The 23,057-nt window shown below is 38.6% G+C and overlaps 1 protein-coding gene across 1 annotated transcript; it reads left to right on the forward strand.

Moving 5' to 3' along the window:
* Window positions 1-594: 594 nt before the first annotated feature.
* Window positions 595-19,916, forward strand: GBP6 (guanylate binding protein family member 6). The gene is made up of 11 exons (XM_038541447.1): window positions 595-766; window positions 8,791-9,006; window positions 10,261-10,388; window positions 11,597-11,706; window positions 11,908-12,104; window positions 13,933-14,178; window positions 15,002-15,282; window positions 16,224-16,436; window positions 17,888-17,990; window positions 18,316-18,509; window positions 19,271-19,916. Exons 2-11 carry the CDS (start codon window positions 8,817-8,819, stop codon window positions 19,490-19,492), a joined length of 1,884 nt encoding a protein of 627 aa, XP_038397375.1. The 5' UTR covers window positions 595-766; window positions 8,791-8,816; the 3' UTR covers window positions 19,493-19,916.
* Window positions 19,917-23,057: the final 3,141 nt, after the last annotated feature.

Raw genomic sequence — 23,057 nt, forward strand, 5'->3', positions numbered from 1 at the left:
ACCAACTAATAGCAGAGGGGAGGGGAGTAGGGATTGGGTGAAATAGGTGAAGAAGATTAAGAGTACCCTTGTCTTGATGAGCACTGAGTAATATATGGAATTGTTCAATCACTATATTGTACACTAATATCATACTGTATGTTTACTCCACTGGAATTAAAATGATAAAAATAGCAAAAATAAACATATCAGTCAAGAAAAACAAGGAAATTCTAAAAGGTTTGTTCAATTTGCATTGACACTACATAATAGGGAACATATTTAAAATGTTAAAAGCTCTCCACTGACAAAAGAACCCAGGAAGTCCCTCTAAGAGAAACATAATTGAAATAATCTTGCTTTCTACAATCTTGCTTACATTTGTGCCATGCATTTTCTATGTCTCTTGTGTTCTAAGGAAACTTAAGCCAGCTGAGAGAGACATATAAAGAAGTGAAGCCAGCAGAGCCTTCCAAGATGGGGAAGACAAAAGAAAGCTGATGAAATGTATTTTCTAAGATCTGACTGTTGAGCAACTGTGGGGTTTCTCAATGCCCTCTTACTGTGTACTGAATATCCAGATTCATGCTCTAGTCTGGTGATTCAGGGTGCAGGAGTTACTTTTACTTTCAATTTCAGTTTTAACACATTAGAAGGTAGAAATTTATAACTTGCTCAGTTTTTTCCAGCTTTTATAAAGGAAGGAATAGAAGGTGGAAGGAACAAGTGAGCAACCAGTGAGCTGCGGAGAGCTAACTGTTCTTGGACCCCTGGTGCTGCAGAGAAGGCAAGTACATCTTCTTTTATTGGCAACACTGTCTTGAGCTCAAGATTTGATTTCTGATTTCAAGTGACAGTGAGGAATGGGCAGGAAGGGCAGGTTGCCTTTTGTCTGGCCCACCAGAGTCTGTGGCTGGCTTTAGTTTTGGGGAAGCTCAGCTTCTCCATTTGAAATGGGAGCTGCTGCAAAGTGATAGCCAAGCACACCAGGTCTCCCTGGGTGTGCTGTTTCTGGAACAATGTCAGCTCAGGGCAGCAGCAACTGGAGTGCAAAGAATTTCATGGGAGCCTCCCTGATTGACTCTTAGCAGGCTCTGTGACAGGCACTTAGAATTCACAGATGAGACTGTGCCCCTCAAGGAGCTGATAGGCAATGATAATCTAAAGAGATAGTTTCTTTCTAGTATTTCTACTAGTCATACTTAAGAAAGCTTCAGATTGAGAGTTACAGAACTCTCCATGCAGGAATAAATTTAGTTCCCACACCGCTGATCTTTATTAGTTAAAAATATCTATTTTTGTCAAGTCCGTCTGTTTCTTTTTCCCTGCCCCTCTCTGGTGTTTGTTGGTTTATTTTTCATAGAAACATCAGAGTCACCTGTACCATTTGTTAAACGTATAGAATCTGGGTTTAACAATTTCACCGGGTGATTCTTAATGTAGTTTAAATTTTGAAAACCAGTCCTGAATAGGATTGAATGGCTGCACTTTGTAAATTTGAAGTTAAAAGCTCTGTGGCTCATTCACAGCTAAGAAACCACCAGCTGTTTTCATAAAGTTGTTCAGTTGTTCCTGTTACGTCTCCTTCAGCTTCCTTTAATCTTACCTACAAAGAAGGGATTTACAGTTCCAGTCACTATAAGGTAGCTGTTTGAGGCTTCTTTTGCTTTGTTTTGTTGTTTGTTTTTATTGAAGTTCAATTTGCCAACATATAGTATAACACCCAGTGCTCAGAGGCTTCTGTTTTACCCTGGTGCTCTTTGCTCCCCACATTGAAGAATCAGACAAAAGGTGGTGGGACAGGAGCAGTGTATTTGAACTTGCTTACCATTCTGACCTGACAAAAAATTTACTTGTAGACCTTGTTTTTTAGCAATCTACAGTTTGCAGTGTTGAAATGCATAGCCCAGGGGCACCTGGGTGGCTCGGTGGTTGAGCATCTGCCTTTGGCTCAGGTTGTGATCCCAGGGTCCTGGGATTGAGTCCCACATCCAGCTCCCTGCAGGGAGCCTGCTTCTCCTTCTGCCTCTGTCTCTGCCTCTTTCTGTGTGTCTCTCATGAATAAATAAATAAAATCTTAAAGATGAAAAAAAAAGAAATCCACAGCCCAATGGACCAAATTGCTCAATGCAATTATTGCAGATTAGTGTCCGTTTATTCAACAAACATACACTGAAATCCTATTTTGTGTTGCATGCTATACTAAGGTAAAAGCTTACAGCATCTAATTTAATTATTGAAATATCCTCCACGTTGGACCTTTAATTTTATTCACATTACCTGTATAATTATCTTTAAAAACTTAGGTTTAGCTAGGTGAGGCTCCTTGTTTAAGGCACCAAAAAGCAATAAATGATAGGGCTGATGTTAGATGCATTTTGAACATGTGACATAAAATTTGGAACTGAGTATTTGAGACATTTGAACATAAGAGCATGTTTACATATTCTGATTATGAAAAATACATATAGACATTGTCAATGGAGGAAAGAAGGTAAAACTGAAAAAGAACAGAGGCCTTTATTTGGGGTCTCAGAATTGTAATTTGGGAGCACAGATTCCGAAGTGGCTAGTGTCCTGCTCGTTGTGGGAAACGCACAAGGTGTTGTTGTTGTTGTTGTTGTTTAAAAATTTATCCATTCATTTATTAGAGAGAGAGAGAGGCAGAGACACAGGCAGAGGGAGAAGCAGGCTCCATGCAGGGAGCCCGACTCGGGACTCAATCCCAAGGTTTCCAGGACCACACCCCAGGCGGAAGGCTTAGCTAAACCACTAAGCCACCAGGGCTGCCCTAGCACAAGGTTTTAATGAGAAAGAAGGAAGGATAAGTACACGATTTAGATAAAGAAGAGGAGAAAAAACCCACTAATTTGGTGCTGACTAGTTGAGCCACTTCTGATTACCATCTTACTGATGATGTTATTGGTCCTATCAAATAAAATTGCCTCTGGTGTGCATTTAGTCTTCGTATGATCCAAATGCCAGTTGCTCTGTTGAAATTTTATGAGTAATTGCTTGAAAACTATTACCACTCTGGTCTAGTTAAGGAATTCTTTATTTGGAAAAGAAAATGGAACTTCAAAATGGAGTCTCTTTTGTCTAGAAATTTTATACAATCCCACAATATTACAGAAAACCATTTAAATTTAATGCAATAAAAAATATGCCAGGAGACCAAAACTGTATCTTTAATATTTAATTTTGTATAAGAGAATCCCATATACCATTCACCTAGATTTATCTACTGGTGATATTTTGCTAGGTTTGCTTTATCTCTCTAAATATATGTGTATGTCTCCTTATATAATATAAAATGATATTTGCATATTTATTTTTGTTCTCATCCATAAGAGTAATTTGCAGAAAACCTGACCCACCTCAGCTAAGTACTTCAGCCTATATCTCTTAAGATTCAGAGACATTTTCCTGCGTTCGCTGGTTGAAAGAGAGGCTACATTCTTTAGATTGATCTCATTCCACTTACCACTCCTATTCCCAACACTTGTCAATCTGCAGACAAAAGATGAGTGCATGGGTCACACTAAAGCACTAGAGAACACATTTTGATATGTGATCATGACAAGAAAGCTGCCATAGGTTAACCTACTGATAAAGGAACTGACAGGATAATCAATGTCTTTGAGGAAGAATATTCTGTCCTATATGTGGTTGCAGTGGCATGAAACAGAAAGATAGATTGCCCAGTTGTTGTTTTTTAAAAACTTAAAAATTGTGATAAAAATTTTTTAACATAAAATTTACAATGTTAACCATTTAAAAAAATATTCTATTTATTTGAGAGAGAGAGAGAGAGAGAGACAGAGAGAGAGAGAGAAAGAGAGAGAGCACAGAGGGAAAAGGAGAAGCAGACTCCCCACCGAGCAGAAAGCCTGATGTGGGGTTCCATTTCAGGACCCTGAGATCATGTCCTGAGCTGAAGGCAGACACTTAATCAATGGAGCCACCCAGGTGCCCCCCATTTTAACCATTTTTAAGAGTACAGTTCAGTGACAATACATTCACACTGTTGTGCAACTATTACCACTATCCATCTCCAGATATTTTTTTATCATCCCAAAGGGAAACTCAGTACCCTTCAAACAATAACTCCTCATCCCCCCCCAACTTCAGCCCATGGTAAACACTATTCTACTTTGTATCTCTATGCATTTGACTATTTTAGGTACCTTTTATAAGTGAAATCATACAGTACTTGTCTTCCATGTCTGGCTTATTTCACTTAGAATAATGCCTTCAAGGTTCATCACTGTTGTAACATGTATCAGAATTTCATTCTTCCTACAGCTGAAAAATATTCCATTGTATGTTTATGACACATTTTGTTTATTCATCCTATCCCCCGATGGGCATTTTCACCTTTTGGCTACTGTGAATACTGCTGCTATGAACACTGATGTACAGATATCTGTTTGGGTTCCTGCTTTTAATACTTTTGATATTCCCTGATATGGAATTGCTGGATAAAATGGTCATTCCATGTTCAAATTTTGGGGGAACACACCATAGTGTTTTCCGCAGTGGTGGACTATTTTACATTCCTACCAGCAATGCACAAGGGTTCCGATTTCTCTACATCCTGGCCAGCACTCGTTGTTTGCTGTCTGTTTTTGTTTTCATTTTTTAAAATATAATAGCCATCCTAGAGGGTATAAAGTTGTACTCACTGTGGCTTTGATTTACATTCCCATAATTATTGGTGATGCTGAGCATCTTTTCATGTATCTATTGGCTATCTTTTTTGGAGAAATGGTTGTTTGTGTCCTTTGTCTGATTTTTGAACTGCATTGTTTTTATTATTGAGTTGTAAAAGTTCTTACAGATTCTAATATATATATTCATCCCTTATCAGATATGTGATATGCAATTTCTTCTCTCACTCTGTGTGTTGCCTTGTTACTCGGTTGAGTAACAAAAAATATTAATTATGAAGTCCTATTTGCCATTTTTTTTTCATATTTTGATCATGCCTTTGGTGTCAGATCCAAAGAAATCACTGTCACGTTCAGTGTTGTGAGGTTTTCTCCTGTGTTTTCTAACAAGAGTGTTTATAGTTTTTCTCTTATGTTTAAGTCTTTGATATTTTGAGTTAAATTTTATATATGGTATTTAAGTAATGGTCCAATTTCATCCTTTTGTATGTGAATATCAAATTTCCCCAGCACCATTTTCTGTAAAGACTATGCTTTCCTCATTAAATGATCTTGATGTGCTTGTCAGGAATCATTTGACCATATATGGGAGGGTTTATTTCTGGTCTCTGTTCTATTCTACTGGTCTATACATATCTTTATGCCAGTACCATGCTGTGACTGAACTAATTTTCTTTACATATCATTTTCCTGATGTACTTTATTGAGTTCTTTGTGTTTTCCTCTAGCTTTTTTAGTACACTTAAGAAAATTACTTTAGTCTTTGCTTAGAACATGCAACGCTTGTGTTTCTTCAGTTATGTTTTCTGCCACATTTGTTTACTTCCTTTGAATGGGCCATATTTTCCTGTTCCTCTGTATGCTTTGTGTTTTTTGTTGTTTCTGCTGAAAATAGGTCATATATAGAAACAGCCACCTTTTCCATTTTTTTGGAAATACTGGTTCTATGCCAAGGATGTCTTTTGCTAATTAGTTGGGTCTTAGTCTTGATCCTTAGGATTAAGCTAAGGAGAAATCTTAAAGTTGTTTCAGATCTTTTCTGAGCATGCATTTTCCCTGAGCTTGTACATGGCTTTTTCAGTTTTCCCATATACATGTTGCTTTTAAATGTCTTAATTTCCCTCAGAATCTCTCTTTGGAGACTTCAATGGTCTCTTGTTTGTCCCCACCTTGAAAAGGGAAAAAATTCTGTTTCTCCTCTCAACACCCTGTTCTCAACACTTTACTTCTGGTCACCTCAGGTATGGGCAATTTGTCACAGTAAGCAATCCTGACAGGAACAGTCTGAAGTTAGTGTGTGCCCCACAGGTTAAGGGCTCGGTCCCACAAGACTGGCACCACTTCACGTCCAGAGTGCCACCCATACTTCTGACTTGCTATGTTTGTCATCTCTATCCCAGTCAGTAATTTGCTAGAATCACTTACAGAACCCAGGAAAAATACTCTAGATTACTCACTGGATTGCAAAAACTCACTAGATTACTGGTTTATAGAAAGAAAGAAAGAAAGAAAGAAAGAAAGAAAGAAAGAAAGAAAGAAAGAAAAGAAAGAAAAGAAGGAAAAGAAAGAAAGAAAGAAAGAAAGAAGAAAGAAAGAAAAGAAAGAAAAGGAAAAGAAAGAAAGAAAGAAAAGAAAGAAGAAAGAAAGAAAGAAAGAAAGAAAGAAAGAAAGAAAGAAAGAAAGAAAAAAGATAGACCCCGAATAGTAAGATAAAAGAGTTGTGTAGGGCTAAGTATCAAGTATCTAAGGTCTGAGTCACAGGGCTTGGTATATTATAGGTTCAGTGCGTAGTAAAATTCCTTGAATTTTATTATCACTATTGAAGCAAAACCTGGAGAATAATAATAAAGTATCAAGAAAAGCATGTGGTGGGATACCTGGGTGGCTCAGTGGCTGAGGGTCTGCCTTTGGCTCAGGGCATGATCCTGGGGTCCGGGATCGAGTCCCACATCAGGCTCCTTGTGGGGAGCCTACTTCTCCCTCTGCCTATGTCTTTGCCTCTCTCTGTGGGTCTCTCATGAATAAATAAAATCTTTTAAAAAGAAAAGAAAAGCAGGTAGAGCTTCCATACTCTTCCTGGGCACACCACCCTCTGAGCACCTGCACATGTTTGTCAACCTGGAAGCTCTTTAAACTCCCTCAGTTAAGGTTCTTAATGGAGTTTTCATTAAAAAGGCATTATTGAATAAATCATTGGGCATTCAGCCCTTCTCCCCTTCCCAGAGGTTGGGAGATGAGGTTGAAAGTTCCAACTCTCTAATCACAGGGTTGGTTCCCTTGGCAATCAGCCTTCATTCTGTGGTTATCCAGGGTATCTTATAATCACCTCAGTCACATAAACATAAGTGTGGTTGAAAGGTGCTTGTTATGTATCACAAAAGACACTTCTTTCACCGTCTTCACTCTGGAACTATTTTGGGAACCAAGAACAAAAGAACAAATAGTATAACAGAAGATACTTCCATTACTTTCATCACTTGGAAGCTGTGTGTCAGGAGCAGGGACAAAGACCAAATACATGCTTCTTATTATAAATCACGATATGACGTGCTCATACTATTTTGCCAGAGGGGTCTGCAGGTCAGACTCCCTGCAGCTTTCCCTGGCAATGCTCATTGCTTCTCCCTGTTCAAGATCCAAATTAGATGAAACAAAGACCAGTCCTTCAGGCAGCTCAGAACACAGAACATTATGAACACCAACTGCTCTGCTCCATTCAGTCTAAAGGAGGGAAGTGGGAACTGAACTATTGCCTAAGATGGCCTGGGTTTTTTCTTGTTGTTGTTGTTGCTTCTTGCTTTTTGTTTTTATTTATTTGAGAGAGAGAGAGAGAGAGAGAGAACCAGCAGGGGGTGAGTGGTGGGGGCGGTGAGAGGGAGAAGCAGACTCCCCACTGAGCAGGGAGCCTGATGCAGGGCTCGATCCTAGAACCCTGTAATCATGACCTGAGTTGAAGGCAAGACACTTAACTGACTGAGCCACCCAGGTGCCCCTAAGATAGTCTGTTTTGTCTTCACTGGTAATCTTAATACATTCCCAGCCCCTGCCCCTGCCCCTGTCTGAGATCCATGTGAGATGAGACAGAGACCTGAAGAGGTATCCCTCAGACGCTGTGAACAGGGTCTGCTCTGTTCCCTCTGGGTCAAGAGAGAAAACTGGGAACTAGGTTGCCACCTCCAACAGACCAAAACTATACCACACTGGGAAATATGTGGAAAGGACAAGCAAAAATACCATAGAATTTTCTACCATTTTTAATATGGCTTTTTCTTGATTGTGTGTTTGCTAGGTTGCTTTAGACATTTGACTGTTTTTACAGAACTACTGTGAGATTATTCTAGCCAATATTTTGGTTATTTTTGAAATCTCTGAAGAAATAAGAGCTTAGAGCTTCCTAGCTTGCCATTTTGCTCAGCTGTCTAGGTTTAATCCTGACTCCATGTCTTACTCAGATTTTGTGAGACTCATTTATCTTATTTGCAATGTGGGTACAATAATTTCTAACTTGTAGGTTCTCATTAAGTGTGAGGCTGGGTATGTAAAGCATGTGTCACAGGGCTTGGTATGTTGTAGGCCCTCCGTGTGTAGTAACAATTGCTTGAATTTTATTATCACTATTGAAGCAAAACTTGGGAGAATAATAATAACCTATGTTTCATCACTAATATCATCAGAGATTTAGGGAAATAACAGAGGAAGCCCTCTGCAGTCTGCTAATTCTAGGTTACACTTTGTCCCATAGAAAGCACAGAAGTTTCTCATAGTCCTAATTTTTTAAAAAATAAATTCATTTTTTATTGGTGTTCAATTTGTCAACATACAGAATAACACCCAGTGCTCATCCTGTCAAGTGCCCACCTCAGTGCCCGCCACCCAGTCACCCCCACCACTTGCCCACCTCCCCTTCTACCACCCCTAGTTCGTTTCCCAGAGTTAGGAGTCTTTCATGTTCTGTCTCCCTTTCTGATATTTTCCACTTATTTTTTCTCCTTTCCCTTTATTCCCTTTCACTATTTTTTATATTCCCCAAATGAATGAGACCATATAATGTTTGTCCTTCTCCAATTACCTAGTCCTAAATTGATGGATGCTTTGGATAACTCTAAGTCAGAGAATGACTTTGTAATCTTATTTCTACAAGGAGCTTTCCTAGGTTGGCAGGTTGTCATGGCATCTGGACCCAATATGACGGCCCCCATTTGTCTGGTGGAAAACTACAATATGCAGCTGTCAGTGAACCCAACAGCTATACAGATTCTTGAAAAGATTTCTCAACCAGTAGTGGTGGTGGCTATTGTAGGACTGTATCGTACAGGCAAATCCTATTTGATGAATCGTCTTGGAGGACAGAACCGAGGTAAGTGTTGTATTCAGTCTGGGGCCAACCAGTTACCACTAGCTTTATCTCAGATCTTTATTTTTCTTCCCTGGTCACATGAAAGGAGAACCAAACACCTCTCAAAAAAAAATTAACCTTCCAATTCTAATTCTCAGTACTAAACTACTCTTATTTTAATATGTTATCATACTATTTTACTATTGTTAAGGAAAATCTCTCCTACTAATTCTCAGGATCCTACCTTCTTTAACCTGATCAAGTACTGGGCTCTTATAAATGTATCTCCCTCCTCTCTCAAAACACATTTGCTTTTTTATGGGATATCCTCATCAACATATAAAGATTTTTGAAAGTCTACTGAGGAGGGATAGAAGCAGAAAAATATTCACCTTCAGCCCAGAATATTCACCTAACATAGCCTTCATAGTTTCTTTTCTTTTTTTTTTTTTTTAGCCTTCATAGTTTCTATAAAGATCAAATATGTGCTGGCTGCTATATTCTTAAAGGGTCTCCTCACTGCCTGTGTATTTCACCAATAGTTAATATCGAGCTGAATGGGAAGCACCAGAGAAATCTTGTGAAAGTAGTTTTATGAGTAGAAATTTAAAGAAACATTTATGACCTAATATTCCCTGCATGTCCCCTCCCCTTTGAGCCTTAAGCATATAACCACCAGCTTCATACAGCAAAAGTGCTGCTGTCAATGGGTTTTGTCCCTGTGCTACTTTAATAAACTTACTAAGTTGCATTGTGAAATATCTCAAGAATTCTTCCTTGACAGTTGTGCTAAAGCACCTCAGAACATCTATCATCTTAAAAATCTTTCCTGAACTTCACATACCATTGTAGCTGAAAAGTCTCCTTTCTTATTATTTTTTTTTATTGCTTTGACAAAAAATGTGATCTCAAAAAAAAAAAAAATTGTGATCTCAATTTCCTTTTTCCACGTTTTCTTTTCCCATGTCTCTCTTTACCCCATTGTTCTCCGGCTTTGTGCCTCACCATTCTTTCAAAATGTCATGGTTTTCAATAATCTCCATATTTTTTCTGATTCATGAATGTCTCTTTGCCTTTATCTTGAACACTTACCTGGCATAATTGATTTCCTCCTTAAAACAGATGACACAGAAAGTAGGACACATTTGAGGAAATTGAGAAAGAACCATCTTGTATGCTGGGGTACTTACATTCCAGAAAGTTTGACTTTGTAACCCTTTGGCTGCTTTGATGCTCTCCTGTCACTATATGTTGCCTTCATCCCTCCCCTTGCAGGTTTCCCTCTGGGATCTACAGTGCAGTCTAAAACCAAGGGCATCTGGATGTGGTGTGTGCCTCACCCCACCAAGCCAAACCACACCCTGGTCCTTCTGGATACTGAGGGCCTGGGTGATGTGGAAAAGGTAAGTTAAACAGTCACAGATAAGTTCTCTTTATTCTGGATTTGTTCCTTACATCTTCATGATATTTTGTAATTTAACTGCTGTGATCTATTTGCAAAATCTAGAAATTCAGCTATAGTAATGAAGCCTGCTGGTTTGTTTGACTCTCACTTTTAGATAAGAGATGGTATATTAGATAAAATATTTTATTTCTTGATGGTGAGTGAATTATTTGATTAATTTTTAAAAAAATTATTTATTTATTTGAGAAAGAGAGAGTACAAGACCACAAGTGGGGGGAGGGGCAGAAGAAGAGGGAGAGAGAGAATCTCAAGTAGACTCACTTCTGAGTGCAGAGCATAATGCAGGGCTTGTTCTCATGACCTTGAGATCACAATCTGAGCCCAAACCAAGAGTTAGACACTCAAATGACTGCTCCACCCAGGCACCTGCAAACATGGGCTTTTATAGAACGAGCACATTCAGAGGTATCTCAAAGCCTTCCAGAATGCCCTTTGGATAGTTGATGAACTTCACCAAAGGAAATGTAAACCCAACTCTTAACTCCAAAGCTCAAATACACAGTTCATCTGGAAGATAAATCAGAAGTATTTCCTCTCCTGGGATGGAGTTGATGTTTCTCCTCTTTCCTACCAACACACCCTTATTCTGAATAGTATGCAGTGCAAACTACAGTGTGCTGCCCAGATCACCTTATACACTTGAAGGACAAATTTTCCCACCTAGTGGGAGTGCTGATGGAAGACAGCCCTCAAGTGCCACTTCTTTTAATTGGTTCTTTTAATTAGAAAGGCTTCCAGAGCAGCCTTTCAGTGATTTATCAGCACCCTTGTCCCAACTCAGGCTAAGTCAAGAGAACCATCCCAGCCACAGAGCTCCCATGGACCTAACAGAAGTTAGTGTTTGCACTGCAGTGCAACTTCTTCCTATTTCCCAACTTGCTTTTTTCCCATAGTTTCTTAAATCTGACTGCATCTGTGTGGTCTTCTCAACTGGACTGAAGATACTCTGAGGGCAGGACCTTTACTGAAATCACAATCACGAAAAATGTCTTTGTAATTGTCAAAGCTGAAATCTATCTATGTCTGTCTTCAAACTTATTTCTTTGCATGGCAAGTATATTCACTGAAATAATAAATGAAAGGCTGAGAGAAGTGTCTGAATGAATTTCTAAATGCCTAAAATTCTTGCTCTAATGTGCTTTCTAGGGTGACCTTAAGAATGACTCATGGATCTTTGCCCTGGCTGTGCTTCTGTGCAGCACCTTTGTCTACAACAGCTTGGGTACCATCAACCACCAGGCACTGGAGCAGCTTCAGTATCCTCCCAGGGACCAAATCACCATGTTTCATTGAATTTATGGGAATAGATGTCAAGTTAGTTTCCCCTTCCCTGTCACTTAGCTGCCTTTGGTGGAGGAGAGGAGACCCAGGGCAAAAGAAAGTGTTCATAATAATTTTTTGTTAGAGAAATGTGGGGATTGTGGGTAGGAGCTTCGTTTTCCTTAACTGAGCCCTAGTTATGTGACAGAGCTCACAGAACTAATCAGGGCAAAGTCCTCCCCCAAAAGGGATGAAATTGAAGACTCTGCAGAATTTGTGAGTTTCTTTCCAGACTTTATCTGGGCTGTACGGGATTTCACACTGGAGCTGAGGTTAAATGATCATCCTATCACAGAAGATGAGTATCTGGAGAATGCTTTGAAGCTGATTTCAGGTATCAGAGTATGGCCTGGGCAGTGGATGATCCAACAGCGGGTGGAAGCTACTAAACACAGTCCATTATCCTTGGGATTGCATTTATATTCGAGACTAGATTGAAGTCTGTAGAAATGATGACATGAAGGTGTGTTGAAAAGCTCTAGGGACTGGAGTTTAAGTTCACTTAAGAAATGCAGAGCCTAGGGGGTGCCTGGGTGGCTCAGCGGTTGAGCATCTGCCTCCAGCTCAGGGATTGATCCCGGAACTCCGGGATCAAGTCCCACATAGATCAAGTCCCACATCGGGCTCTCCACGGGAGCCTGCTTCTCCCTCTGCCTGTGTCTCTGCCTTCTCTCTATGTCTCTCATGAATAAATAAATAAAATCTTAAAAAAAAATGCAGAGCCTAGGCTAGGGTAAAATTATTCAAAACCAATTTGTTTTTTAAACATAGGCTAATTTAGCTACCGGGTTACAATTGTGTGCTTAAACTTTCCAAAGACCAGACACATGTTCCTTATTTTGGCTTCTGTTTTTCTGTGTTGAAGAAAACACCTGACCAGATACTTGTAAGGCATGAAATTACAAGGAAAATCAATATATTACTATATATATATACACACACAATATATTTTAATAAATTTATTTTGCAAATATATTAATTTTCTCAAAGAAGGATATAATTTCCTTATGCCTGACATAAGGAATATGTCCTTATATATTATGGGTATATATATATATATATATATATATATATATATATCACATACATGTTATATATATATAACATACAAATGACTGTGTACTTTAAATAAACCTGAATTTATGCTTTTTTAATATTTATGATAATTATCAGAACATTCATTTTATTTTCTATACCATAGTTTTCTCTCAATTCCCCCATATTTATCCTTACTATAATTTTGAAATAATAAATTATTTTAATTTATATTACATTTCTAATGTACATTTCAAATGGTGTATATCTCATTAAACCTTGAGAAAAAGATCAATTCTGATTTATTCATTCTTGCTTTCATTTTTTTTAAAGATTTTTTTTTTTTTAATTTGAAAGAGAGAGAGAACACAAGCAGCAAGAAGGCATAGAGGGAGAAGCAGACTCTCTGCTGAGCAGGGAGCCCGATGCGGGGCTTGATCCCAGGACCCTGGGATCATGACCTGAGCTAAAAGCAGATGCCTAAGTGACTGAGCCAGCCAGGAGCCTGCTTTCATTTTTCTACTTATACATTTAGTGAGAAACTAGCAGAAGATCAGTGCTGTTAAATCAAGGACAGTCCTTTACCTCCAGAGCTGTAGAGTAGTGGTGACATCCTAAAATTACATTTTAGTTACATTTACTTTTCTGAGGTTTTTGCGAAGTAAAATAGCTAACATTGTACAAGCTATTTTTGGCATCATGCAGTTTTCCTTAAGTGACCAGAGTTATATGCTTAGTACTGTTGTTCCTAATATGACTCCATTATCTCTTGACCGTGGCGCTCCTTGGTCCCATAGCTCACTTTCTACATGAGATCAAAAAGTTCCATTTGACCTTTCATTCTTTTAGCCACTCATTTAGCAAACATCTAATGGACAGCTATACCACCATTTTCAGGTCTGGAGTTACTAGCCATAGGATCTTTTACCTGAATCACATGTCTCCCCAAATTTCTCTCCAGAGTGCTACCATTGGCATGAGTTTGCTTCATAAGGAGTATTGAATGTTTATGTTAAAGGTGTTATAAGCATAGAAGACAGGAAAGAATACAAATCTCTGTCATAAAAACCTTTAGCTTCCTTGCTTCAATACTATTCCTACAGTAATCTGTTGTTCTTATCCCTCAGGCAAAAATTCCAGAATCCAAGCATCCAATAAACCGAGAGAGTGCATCAGGCATTTCTTTCCAAAACGGAAGTGTTTTGTCTTTGACCGACCAACAAATGACACAAAACTTCTAGCCAATATTGAGAATATACCTGAAAATGAACTGGATCCCAATTTCCGGACACAATCAAACAATTTTTGTTCTTACATCTTCACCCACGCAAGGATCAAGACTCTCAGAGAGGGACTTATGGTCACTGGGAATCGTGAGTCTCCTTTTCCCATTTTGGTGGGGCCTAATATATGTCAAGTATATTATATAATGTATTTTTCAGCATTTTTGCTTTATTCTATATGGAATTCTATGTATATACACATTCATACTCCACGAAGAGATGTATATATTTTATAATTATCTCACTTTGGGGGGGTTTATAAATCCCCCTCCAAAACCATACAACTTTGTCACTGATATCTGTGGCATCTACTTATCTGAAAAAGATCCTCTACTGATAAAAAAAAAAAATCACTAACTGGGTATACAAACAGAATATACTGCCGTTTTTTCCCCCCCAAGCAAAGTCCTATCTGATAAGTGTTATTTGCAAAACAAATAGATAAAAAAAATAAAAATAAAGAAAACCATTTTGGGAGTTTAGAGCAGTCCAAAAATAAATACTAGCCCATGAATCAGTTAAAATCCATTGGGAGCTTCAAAAATGAGAACAGATATAATCTGATTTATCTTGCTTCATCTGTCTACCTATATAATCTATTTTGCTTTTAATTTTTTTTAATGGGAAATTATCTTTTCCAGATAACCTTTAATATATTAGATAAAGGTACATTTAAAATTTTTTCAGCCATCTGTCCTGGAGAACCATAAAAATTAAGAGTCAATAGGAAAACAAATGTGAAGATAGAGGAGGCAGGGTGGTGTGTGGTGTGTGGTGGGGGGTGGGGTAGAGGAGTGTGGGTAGGGGGACGGGTGTGTATGTGTGTGCATGTGACTTCAGAAATGTAGTCTCAGAATCTGGTATCCTATGGATAAATTTGGTATTTGTCCCTTTAATATCCTGGCTCATTTAGGGCTGAGGACTCTGGTGGTGACCTATGTGGATACCATCAATACTGGAGCAGTTCCTTGTTTGGAGAATGCAGTGACAACTCTAGCCCAGCTTGAGAATTCTGAGGCTGTGCAGAAAGCAGCCAGCCACTATAGTGAGCAGATGGCCCAGCGACTGAAGCTCCCCACAGACACGCTCCAGGAGCTGCTGGGTGTGCATGCAGACTGTGAGAGGGAAGCCATTGCAGTGTTCATGGAGCATTCGTTCAAAGATGAAAATCAGACATTCCAGAAGACTCTTGTGGTAATTTGTCTTAGAGTTTACTCTTCAAGACCCTTCGCTTTAAAGAATGAAGCCTAGAAGTAGCTTTATTGATCCCATGGCTCATCTCTTACTCAAGGATAAAGAAATCTGGATTCTCATGAGAAAAAGAGATTCAAAGGACTACATTTCCATCTTTTTTTCTCCCCCTCCCAAACCTGAGGCACTTTACCTAGAAATCTCTCTGATCTCTGAAGCAAAATCAATATAGATATCCTCTTGATGTTTTAATACTTCTATGAATTCTAAGCCTGCCCAGAACACCCCAAAATCATTTCTGACTATGGATGCTTTTTGGGAACACATTCCCACTGTCAAGTGGGAATCAAAGAAAATAAAATTTTCATTGTCAAGAAAATCAAATTTTCTCTTATCAGACCCTCATTCTAGGCCATTTTTAACTTACATTGCTCTTTGTTGTATCACTGTATCATTGAAGATAAAATCACTGAATGCTACAGTTGCATTCAGTGAACCATAGGTAATACAGCTCCAACATTTCAGGAGAACCAGGGAAGTTAAGAAACTTTCCTGTAGTCTTGCAGAGTATTCAAGGTTATGAGTAAATCAAGTCTTGTGATGCCTGTTTTATTCCATGTCCTTCTCCAACAGAATGCTTTTCTCATGAGGACCACAGTTAGACCAATCCTTCTACCAGATTATTTATTTATGATAGTCACACACACACACACACACACACACACACACACACAGGCAGAGACACAGGCAGAGGGAGAAGCAGGCTCCATGCACCGGGAGCCCGACGTGGGACTCGATCCCGGGTCTCGAGGATTGCGCCCTGGGCCAAAGGCAGGCGCTAAACCGCTGCGCCACCCAGGGATCCCTACCAGATTCTTTTGAATCTTATTCTTTCTGTTCCTTTCTTGTGGTGATATCCCAATAAATATATTTTTCCCTTGTAGGAACTAATAAAGGATAAGAAGGAGCATTTCTTGCAGCAGAATGAAGAGGCATCAGTTAAATACTGCCAGTCTATCCTCGATCAGATTTCAAAGCCCCTAATGGAAAGTATTTCAGCAGGAACTTTCTCTGCTCCTGGAGGACACAAACTCTACAGGCAAGCAAAGGAAAGTATTGAATGGGACTATTCACAAGTACCCAGGAAAGGAGTGAAGGTGAGTAACAGGGGAGCATGGGGAGCCTACAGAATAGCATCAAAGGGGTCTTCAGATAATCTGAGAGCAATGCACCAGTTGTGGATGATAAGACGCACACACATGGGGATATCATGACAGCTTTAGCTTTTAAGATCCACTATTTGCTATTTACTCCTGAGGAGAGTGAAAATGCCTATTCCCAAAAAGAGTATGGATTTCTGAAATCCACAAGAGACAGAAGAGAAACTACTCATTTCATCCAACAACACAACATTGAATATACCTAGTGCTGACAACTTACAAGTTAAATAAGAAGCCTTGTACTTAAGTATGATCAAAAGTAAGAGATGAAGTCAGATACACAGATAATTATATACAAAGCTATAGCACATATGAACCTGTGAATATGGGCTCCATATGATGCAGTATTATGCAACCATTAAAAGGATGAGATCATGCCATATAAGACAACACAGATGGACCTAAAGGATATTATACTAAGTGAAATAAGTCAGACTGAGAAAGACAAATACCATATCACTTCACTCATAAGTGAAATCTTAAAAAAACACCCACAAGTGAATAAACAAAAAGCAGAATCAAACCTAGATATACAGAGCAAATTGATGGTTGCCAGAGAAGAGGGGCTGGGGGCTGGGCAAAATAAATGAAGGGGAGTGGGAGATACAGGCTTCCAGTTATGGAGTAAGTCATGAGAATGAAAGGCACAGCATGAGGAATACAATCAACAATACTGTGATAGTGATGTAAGGAGACGGTAGCTACACTTGTGAATAGAGCATAAAGTATAAACTTAAAGAATCACTATGTTGTATGCCCCCAACGTAATATAACATTGTGCATCAATATACTCAAATTTAAAAAGTATAATAATAAAGAAATAAATAAAAGAAAATGGGCTACATAGATTATGGTAACAGACATAATACTAATTAAATAATAATGCAACTAATATATATTAGACTGCCATTTCCTATAGGCATGATGTAAAGCTGTTTTCCTAGACTCTTAAGCTTAATCCTTCAAACAACATTAAGAAATGTCTCTATTTATTGTCAACATTATATAGATCTGAACTGAGAGGCACAGATAGGTTAAAATAACTTGCCTAAAGTTAAAGAGAGCAAATAACAGAGAAGAACAATAGCACAAATTAGGGGCAACATTTCCCATGGAGAAGATTGTGGATTTATAGAACTGAACATAGTTCTGACTGGCTAGAACCTTGGGTGGGTAGAAGGAAGCAGCACTGAGGGGAGAGCCTGGAGGGGTAGACAGGAAGCAGGAGATATGGAGACCCTCTAGTCACACTAAAGAGCTTGGATACCTTGTAGGGAGCCACTGTAGAATTTTAAGCATGAAGCAAAACTTACATGGATATACTTGTTTTTGTAGCACTAACCTTCATAGTGGAAATCTAAGTTGTTTGTTCTTTCTTGATTCTTCAGGCAAATGAGGTCCTCCAGGGCTTTCTGCTGTCACAGGCTTCAATAGAGGAATCTATCTGGCAGGCAGATAAAGCCCTCTCTGATGGGGAGAAGGCCATAGCAGGTATGGGGCTAGGTGTGGCTCACAATGGGTTGGATAGGTCCCTCTGTCAGGTGTGAGGGCAAAACCTTCCTGAGACAAGGAGCATCATTGTCTCCTTCTGTGGAACAACTGTACTAAATTGGAAAAACAACAAGAGGAGTTGTGATTGTATGTCAGCCAGACAGGCCTTTCCCATAATATTCTGAAATGTGCTCCCAATGGTGTGAACACAAGGAATTTAGAGATTTTCCACATTCCCTTCCAATTTGGTTTTGTCTCTGAGCTCTGGAGGGTTGGGATCAATTCTCATTTAATTTTCTTCCCTCTGAACTTTTCCTTGGGGCAGCTGAGCGGGCCTGTAAGGAGGCAGCTGAGAGGGAACAAAACCTGCTAAAACAGAAACTACTAGAACAGGAACAGCAGATAGAGGCACAACAGAGGAGTCTCCAGGAAAACATAGCTCAACTGGAAAAGAAGCTGGAGAGGGAGAGAGAAAACATAATAAAAGAACAGAATATGATGTTGGAGCATAAGCTGAAGGTAAGTTTGGCCATGACCTTGGTAGTGCTTGATGGTCCTTCTCCTGATACCTCAGGAAAGGATGGGTGACGGTTACAGTGAGCTCATAGAAGGAAGCACCATTGTACGTGCCTGTAATTTATTAAAACCCTGAATCTTTTGAATAATAATTCTAATTCTCCTCCTCCTTCTTTTTCTTCTTCCTCTTCCCTTCTCCTTCCTCTCCTTTTCCTCTTCCTTTTCTTGCCCCTCCCTGCCCCTTTTCTAAAGAAGCCTTTGAATTCCACTCTATATGTAGACTCTAGAGTGTTCAGGATGAGTATGGCACCTCTAAGCCCTTGGAGAATATAAATACCATTTGAGTTGCTATTTTGGGGATTTTATTTTATTTTTTAAAAAATATTTCATTTATTCATTATAGACATAGAGAAAGAGAGGGGCAGAGACACAGGCAGAGGGAGAAGCAGGCTCCATGCAGGGAGCCCAACGTGGGACTCGATCCCAGGTTTCCAGGTCTCCAGGATCACACCCTGGGCTGAAGGTGGTGCTAAACTGCTGGGCCACCAGGGCTGCCCTTAGTAAGGCTTTAAACTATGCTTCCTTCAGTGTTTAGGTCCAAGCCAAGCGATATGCCTCACTGCAAAATTCTCCTTTCTAGATGGAGTAAGAAAGAACAATTTTAAGAGTAAAACAAAGACAGCTTGACCAAGTTTTTATATATGAAGTACAATTCTTGAAAACAATGATAATTTAAAAAGTTTTATTTCTCACTTTTTCTTTAGGTCCAACGAGATCTGCTCAATGAAGGATTTAGAAAGAAATCTGAAGAGATGAATGAGGAAATAAGGCAGTTGAAATATAGGATTGAAACTACTGAAAATAGTCCCTCATTTTTACAAGTCTTGGAGAGATTTGGTAGTGAGATTGTTTCAATATTTACTTCTCCTGGTAGAATTATTGGTACTATTATAAAAGGTGTGAGCTCACTATTTAAAAAGAATTAACTCTTCTTTTAAAGAAATTTAAAAATGTAGATATATATACTCTGGCCTATTTTTGGCGTGTATGCTTTTCACTTTTATTCAACAAAGTTTTAAATATAAAAAGTGTCTACAAAAGGATATCAATGCTTGGCCCACATTAGATAGAATAAATGTATGTACACTTTGATATAGCATGTTGTTAAGGAAACATACATGTGCAAAATTGTAAATATATATAAAATCCACTGAGGTATCACTTTAAATGACAAAAGATTGCTTAATTATATTACTTAAATATCTAGCTATATAAATTGGTAATATAAATTGAACATGTGCCTACACTGGAATACTATGTAGCCAGGAAATAAACTGACAGTGGAGCTCTATTTGTACAAACACAGAAAAATCTTGAGTAAAGAAATAAAGTATAAAGCAGTATGTAAAATGTGTTCACTGTAAATGAATTATTATGTGTGATCATACCTATGTACACTAGGATATCTCTGGAAAATTTGTTAGAAACTAGTATCATTGGTTCCTCCTGAGAACTGAATAGCATCAGGGATGGAAGGAACACAGGCCTTCATCATATACTCTTATCTTTTGACTTTCATAAAGAAATCTTGAATTGCCATTTTATAAATAAATAACAGAAAATATAGAGTATAATACTAATATATAATGATATTCATAAAAGGAATGTGAAATTGGCTATGTGATGATAAAATCACTATTTCTAGAAACGACATCAGCGTGCTAAATTAGGGGTCTAAGACTAAGATCAGAGTACTAGGGATGCATAACATTTACATCTTAATCTTGTTCTCATTTTGGCCTTGTTTGTTTTTTAAAATTTTATTTATTCATGAGAGACACACAGAGAGAGCCAGAGACGTAGGCAGAGGGAGAAGCAGGCTCTGTGCAAGGAGCTTGATGTGGGACTTGATCCCGGGGTCCTGGGATCCAAACCGAGCCAAAGGTAGATGCTCAACCATTGAGCCACCCAGGTGCCCCTGGCTTTGGTTTTTAATATCTTACATTTACTTCAAAATTAAGGTATAAACTTTCATGTTACCCTTTTAAATCTCTGCTAGAGTAGCTTCTACTTCCTATATTTGAATTACACCTTCCTTTCAAGGTGTTAGAAGCAGATTACCAAACATTAAGAATATGCACTGGTGAGAGGGACCCCATCATTTCTTAAAGTGCTGCAGTGGCCTCTTTGCTGTAGGCAAGAGCAGAAGGGACAATGTGCCATTGATAGTATTAGAGATGATATGATAAACCCTGATGCATGGAGGCCAGGTGTTGGCACTTAAACATCAGAAACTAAGTACATAAATAGTAACAAGCATCATGGTTTGTCCTAGCTCAGGTCTATAACAAATTACCAGAGGCAGGGTGGTGGCTTAGACAACAAATGTTTATTTATCACAGTTCTGGAGGCTGTAGGTTGAGTATCAGTAGGCCAACATTGTTGGGTTCTTAGTAAGGGCCCTCTTCCTGCTTTTAGATGGCTCCCTTTATGCTGTGTCCTCACATGATGGAAGAGGAGAGAGTGCTCCCATGACTCTTTGTTTAGAAGGGCACTAATCAGATTTCAGGAGAGCCCCACCCTTATTACCCAATTGCCTCCCAAAAGCTCCACTTCAAATGTTCACACTGGGACATTGGGGCTTAGGATTTCATCAAATGAATTTGGGGAGAACACAAACATTCAATCCATAACATGGTTGGAGTGACAGCCAGGTGGGGATGATCAGAGAAAATTTTGAAGAAAGTGACTAGAACAGGACATCTACAGAGTCGAAATGTATGGGGAGATAATAATCAAATGGAATCAAGGATGTTTAACAGAAGGCTGAGAGGTAGCAATGTCACTATCCCTAGCCTTGATCTGAACCAATTTCAGACCACAAACCTAACCTGCCCTCCAGTGGAGGGCAGACTTCCAAGGTGAAAAATCAGGCAACTCTAGGATAGGGATGGATGATTGTGGCTTTCCCATTTCTCCTTCTGGAGTATTTCTGGCCATTCGCTTGGTACCTATGTCTGGGGAAATAGAAATGCTTAAACATTTTGAGGACTCTGATGGTCAGGATGCAAGTTTGTAGTGATGCCCAGACACCAGAAAGACATCACAGTCTCCCTATGAAAATAGGAGCACATCACATCCAAGTAATAAATGCAGGGGCAACTAACTGGGGTCTAGCATTGGTTTTCAAATAAGAGTAAAGTTCATCTGAGAACAAGATCCCATTGCCTATTTTTCTGTACATCACCTCAAAGTATATTTAGGCACCGAAAGTACTAAATAAGCATCTGCTGGAAAAACAAAACATTGACACCTTGTGATTGTTTTCAACTGCCAGAATTCTACAAGTACTCCAAAGGTCTGAGGTAATAATAATTTGGATTCTAGACACCAGATTAAGGGCTTTGAGATGATATAAGGAAGAACAAAAACTTTCCTGATGATGTCTCCCACTCTGTCACCTTGTGTATTACAATCTCTTTGTCTCTGTGAGGCTATCACCACATCTCCACTAGAGATTTTAAACTGATCCATCAGGCTGTGGCTTCAAATGTTCAGAAGGAAGAATGGCTTTGCCTTTTAAAGAAAGAAACACACAATAACAAATATGTGGCTGATAAATGGTATGGTTTCATGGAAAGGCAAACTATTCTATAGAAATATCTGTTCTCATTGAAAGCTTGAATCAAACAGGTGTTCTAATGCCTCAGAGACAACTTGGGTATAGAGACACTCTAAACTGAAGAACAAAACTAAAGAAAGCTTGCTCTTTTAGATTCCCCATATAAGTGAAAGCATATAGTACTTGGCTTTCTCTGTATGACTTATCTCACTTAGCATCATATGCTCAAGGTCTATCCATGTTGTGGCAAATGGCAAGATATCCTCTTTTATCATGGCTGAATAATATTCCATTGTGAATATATACCACGTCTTTTTAAAATCTATTCATCCACTGAAGTCATTTAGGTTGTTTCTGTATATTGGCTATTGTGAATAAGACTGCGATTAATATGGGACTTCATACACCTCTTTGAAATACTGTTCTCGTGTCTTTTCAATAAAAATTAGCCATGTATTGATCACTTAAAAATAAAGAAAAAGGTTTTATTTTATAAAGAAACAGTAGTTAACCATTTATTCACACATGTATTCTAATACTCATTAAAGAATACTTAATTTTAATAATTTGCGGTTTACTAAACGCCTAATCCCTCCCTACTGGCCATTGTTTTGGATTCTGTGAAGAGAGGAAAATAAAGATCTTGTCCTCATGCAGCTTATACTCTACAGGAACCTTGCATAATGTTATTTAGTTACTTAGCAACACATGCTGTGAATGTATACACACACACACATATACATACACACACACATATATATACATATATATTTATTTTTCTGGATAGTGATTAGAATAGAAACCAATATTCTATCTTTAAGTTTAGCTTCAATCCAATTCATATTGCTTGAAAATATAATTGCTTGTTTCTTCAGGAAATATTATTGAGTCCTAAGGACCAAATCCAATAATGTTAAAGCACAGTAAAA

The sequence above is a fragment of the Canis lupus genome, chromosome 6 (genome assembly GCF_011100685.1).
Source record: "Canis lupus familiaris isolate Mischka breed German Shepherd chromosome 6, alternate assembly UU_Cfam_GSD_1.0, whole genome shotgun sequence".
Classification (NCBI taxonomy): domain Eukaryota; kingdom Metazoa; phylum Chordata; class Mammalia; order Carnivora; family Canidae; genus Canis; species Canis lupus.

Coding starts and splice junctions, on each gene's coding strand:
- GBP6 (XM_038541447.1), top strand. CDS start 8,817: ATGGCATCTGGACCCAATATGACGGCCCCCATTTGTCTGGTGGAAAAC. Junction 14,179..15,001: donor ACTTATGGTCACTGGGAATC/GTGAGTCTCCTT, acceptor TGGCTCATTTAG/GGCTGAGGACTCTGGTGGTG. Junction 17,991..18,315: donor TGGGGAGAAGGCCATAGCAG/GTATGGGGCTAG, acceptor TCCTTGGGGCAG/CTGAGCGGGCCTGTAAGGAG.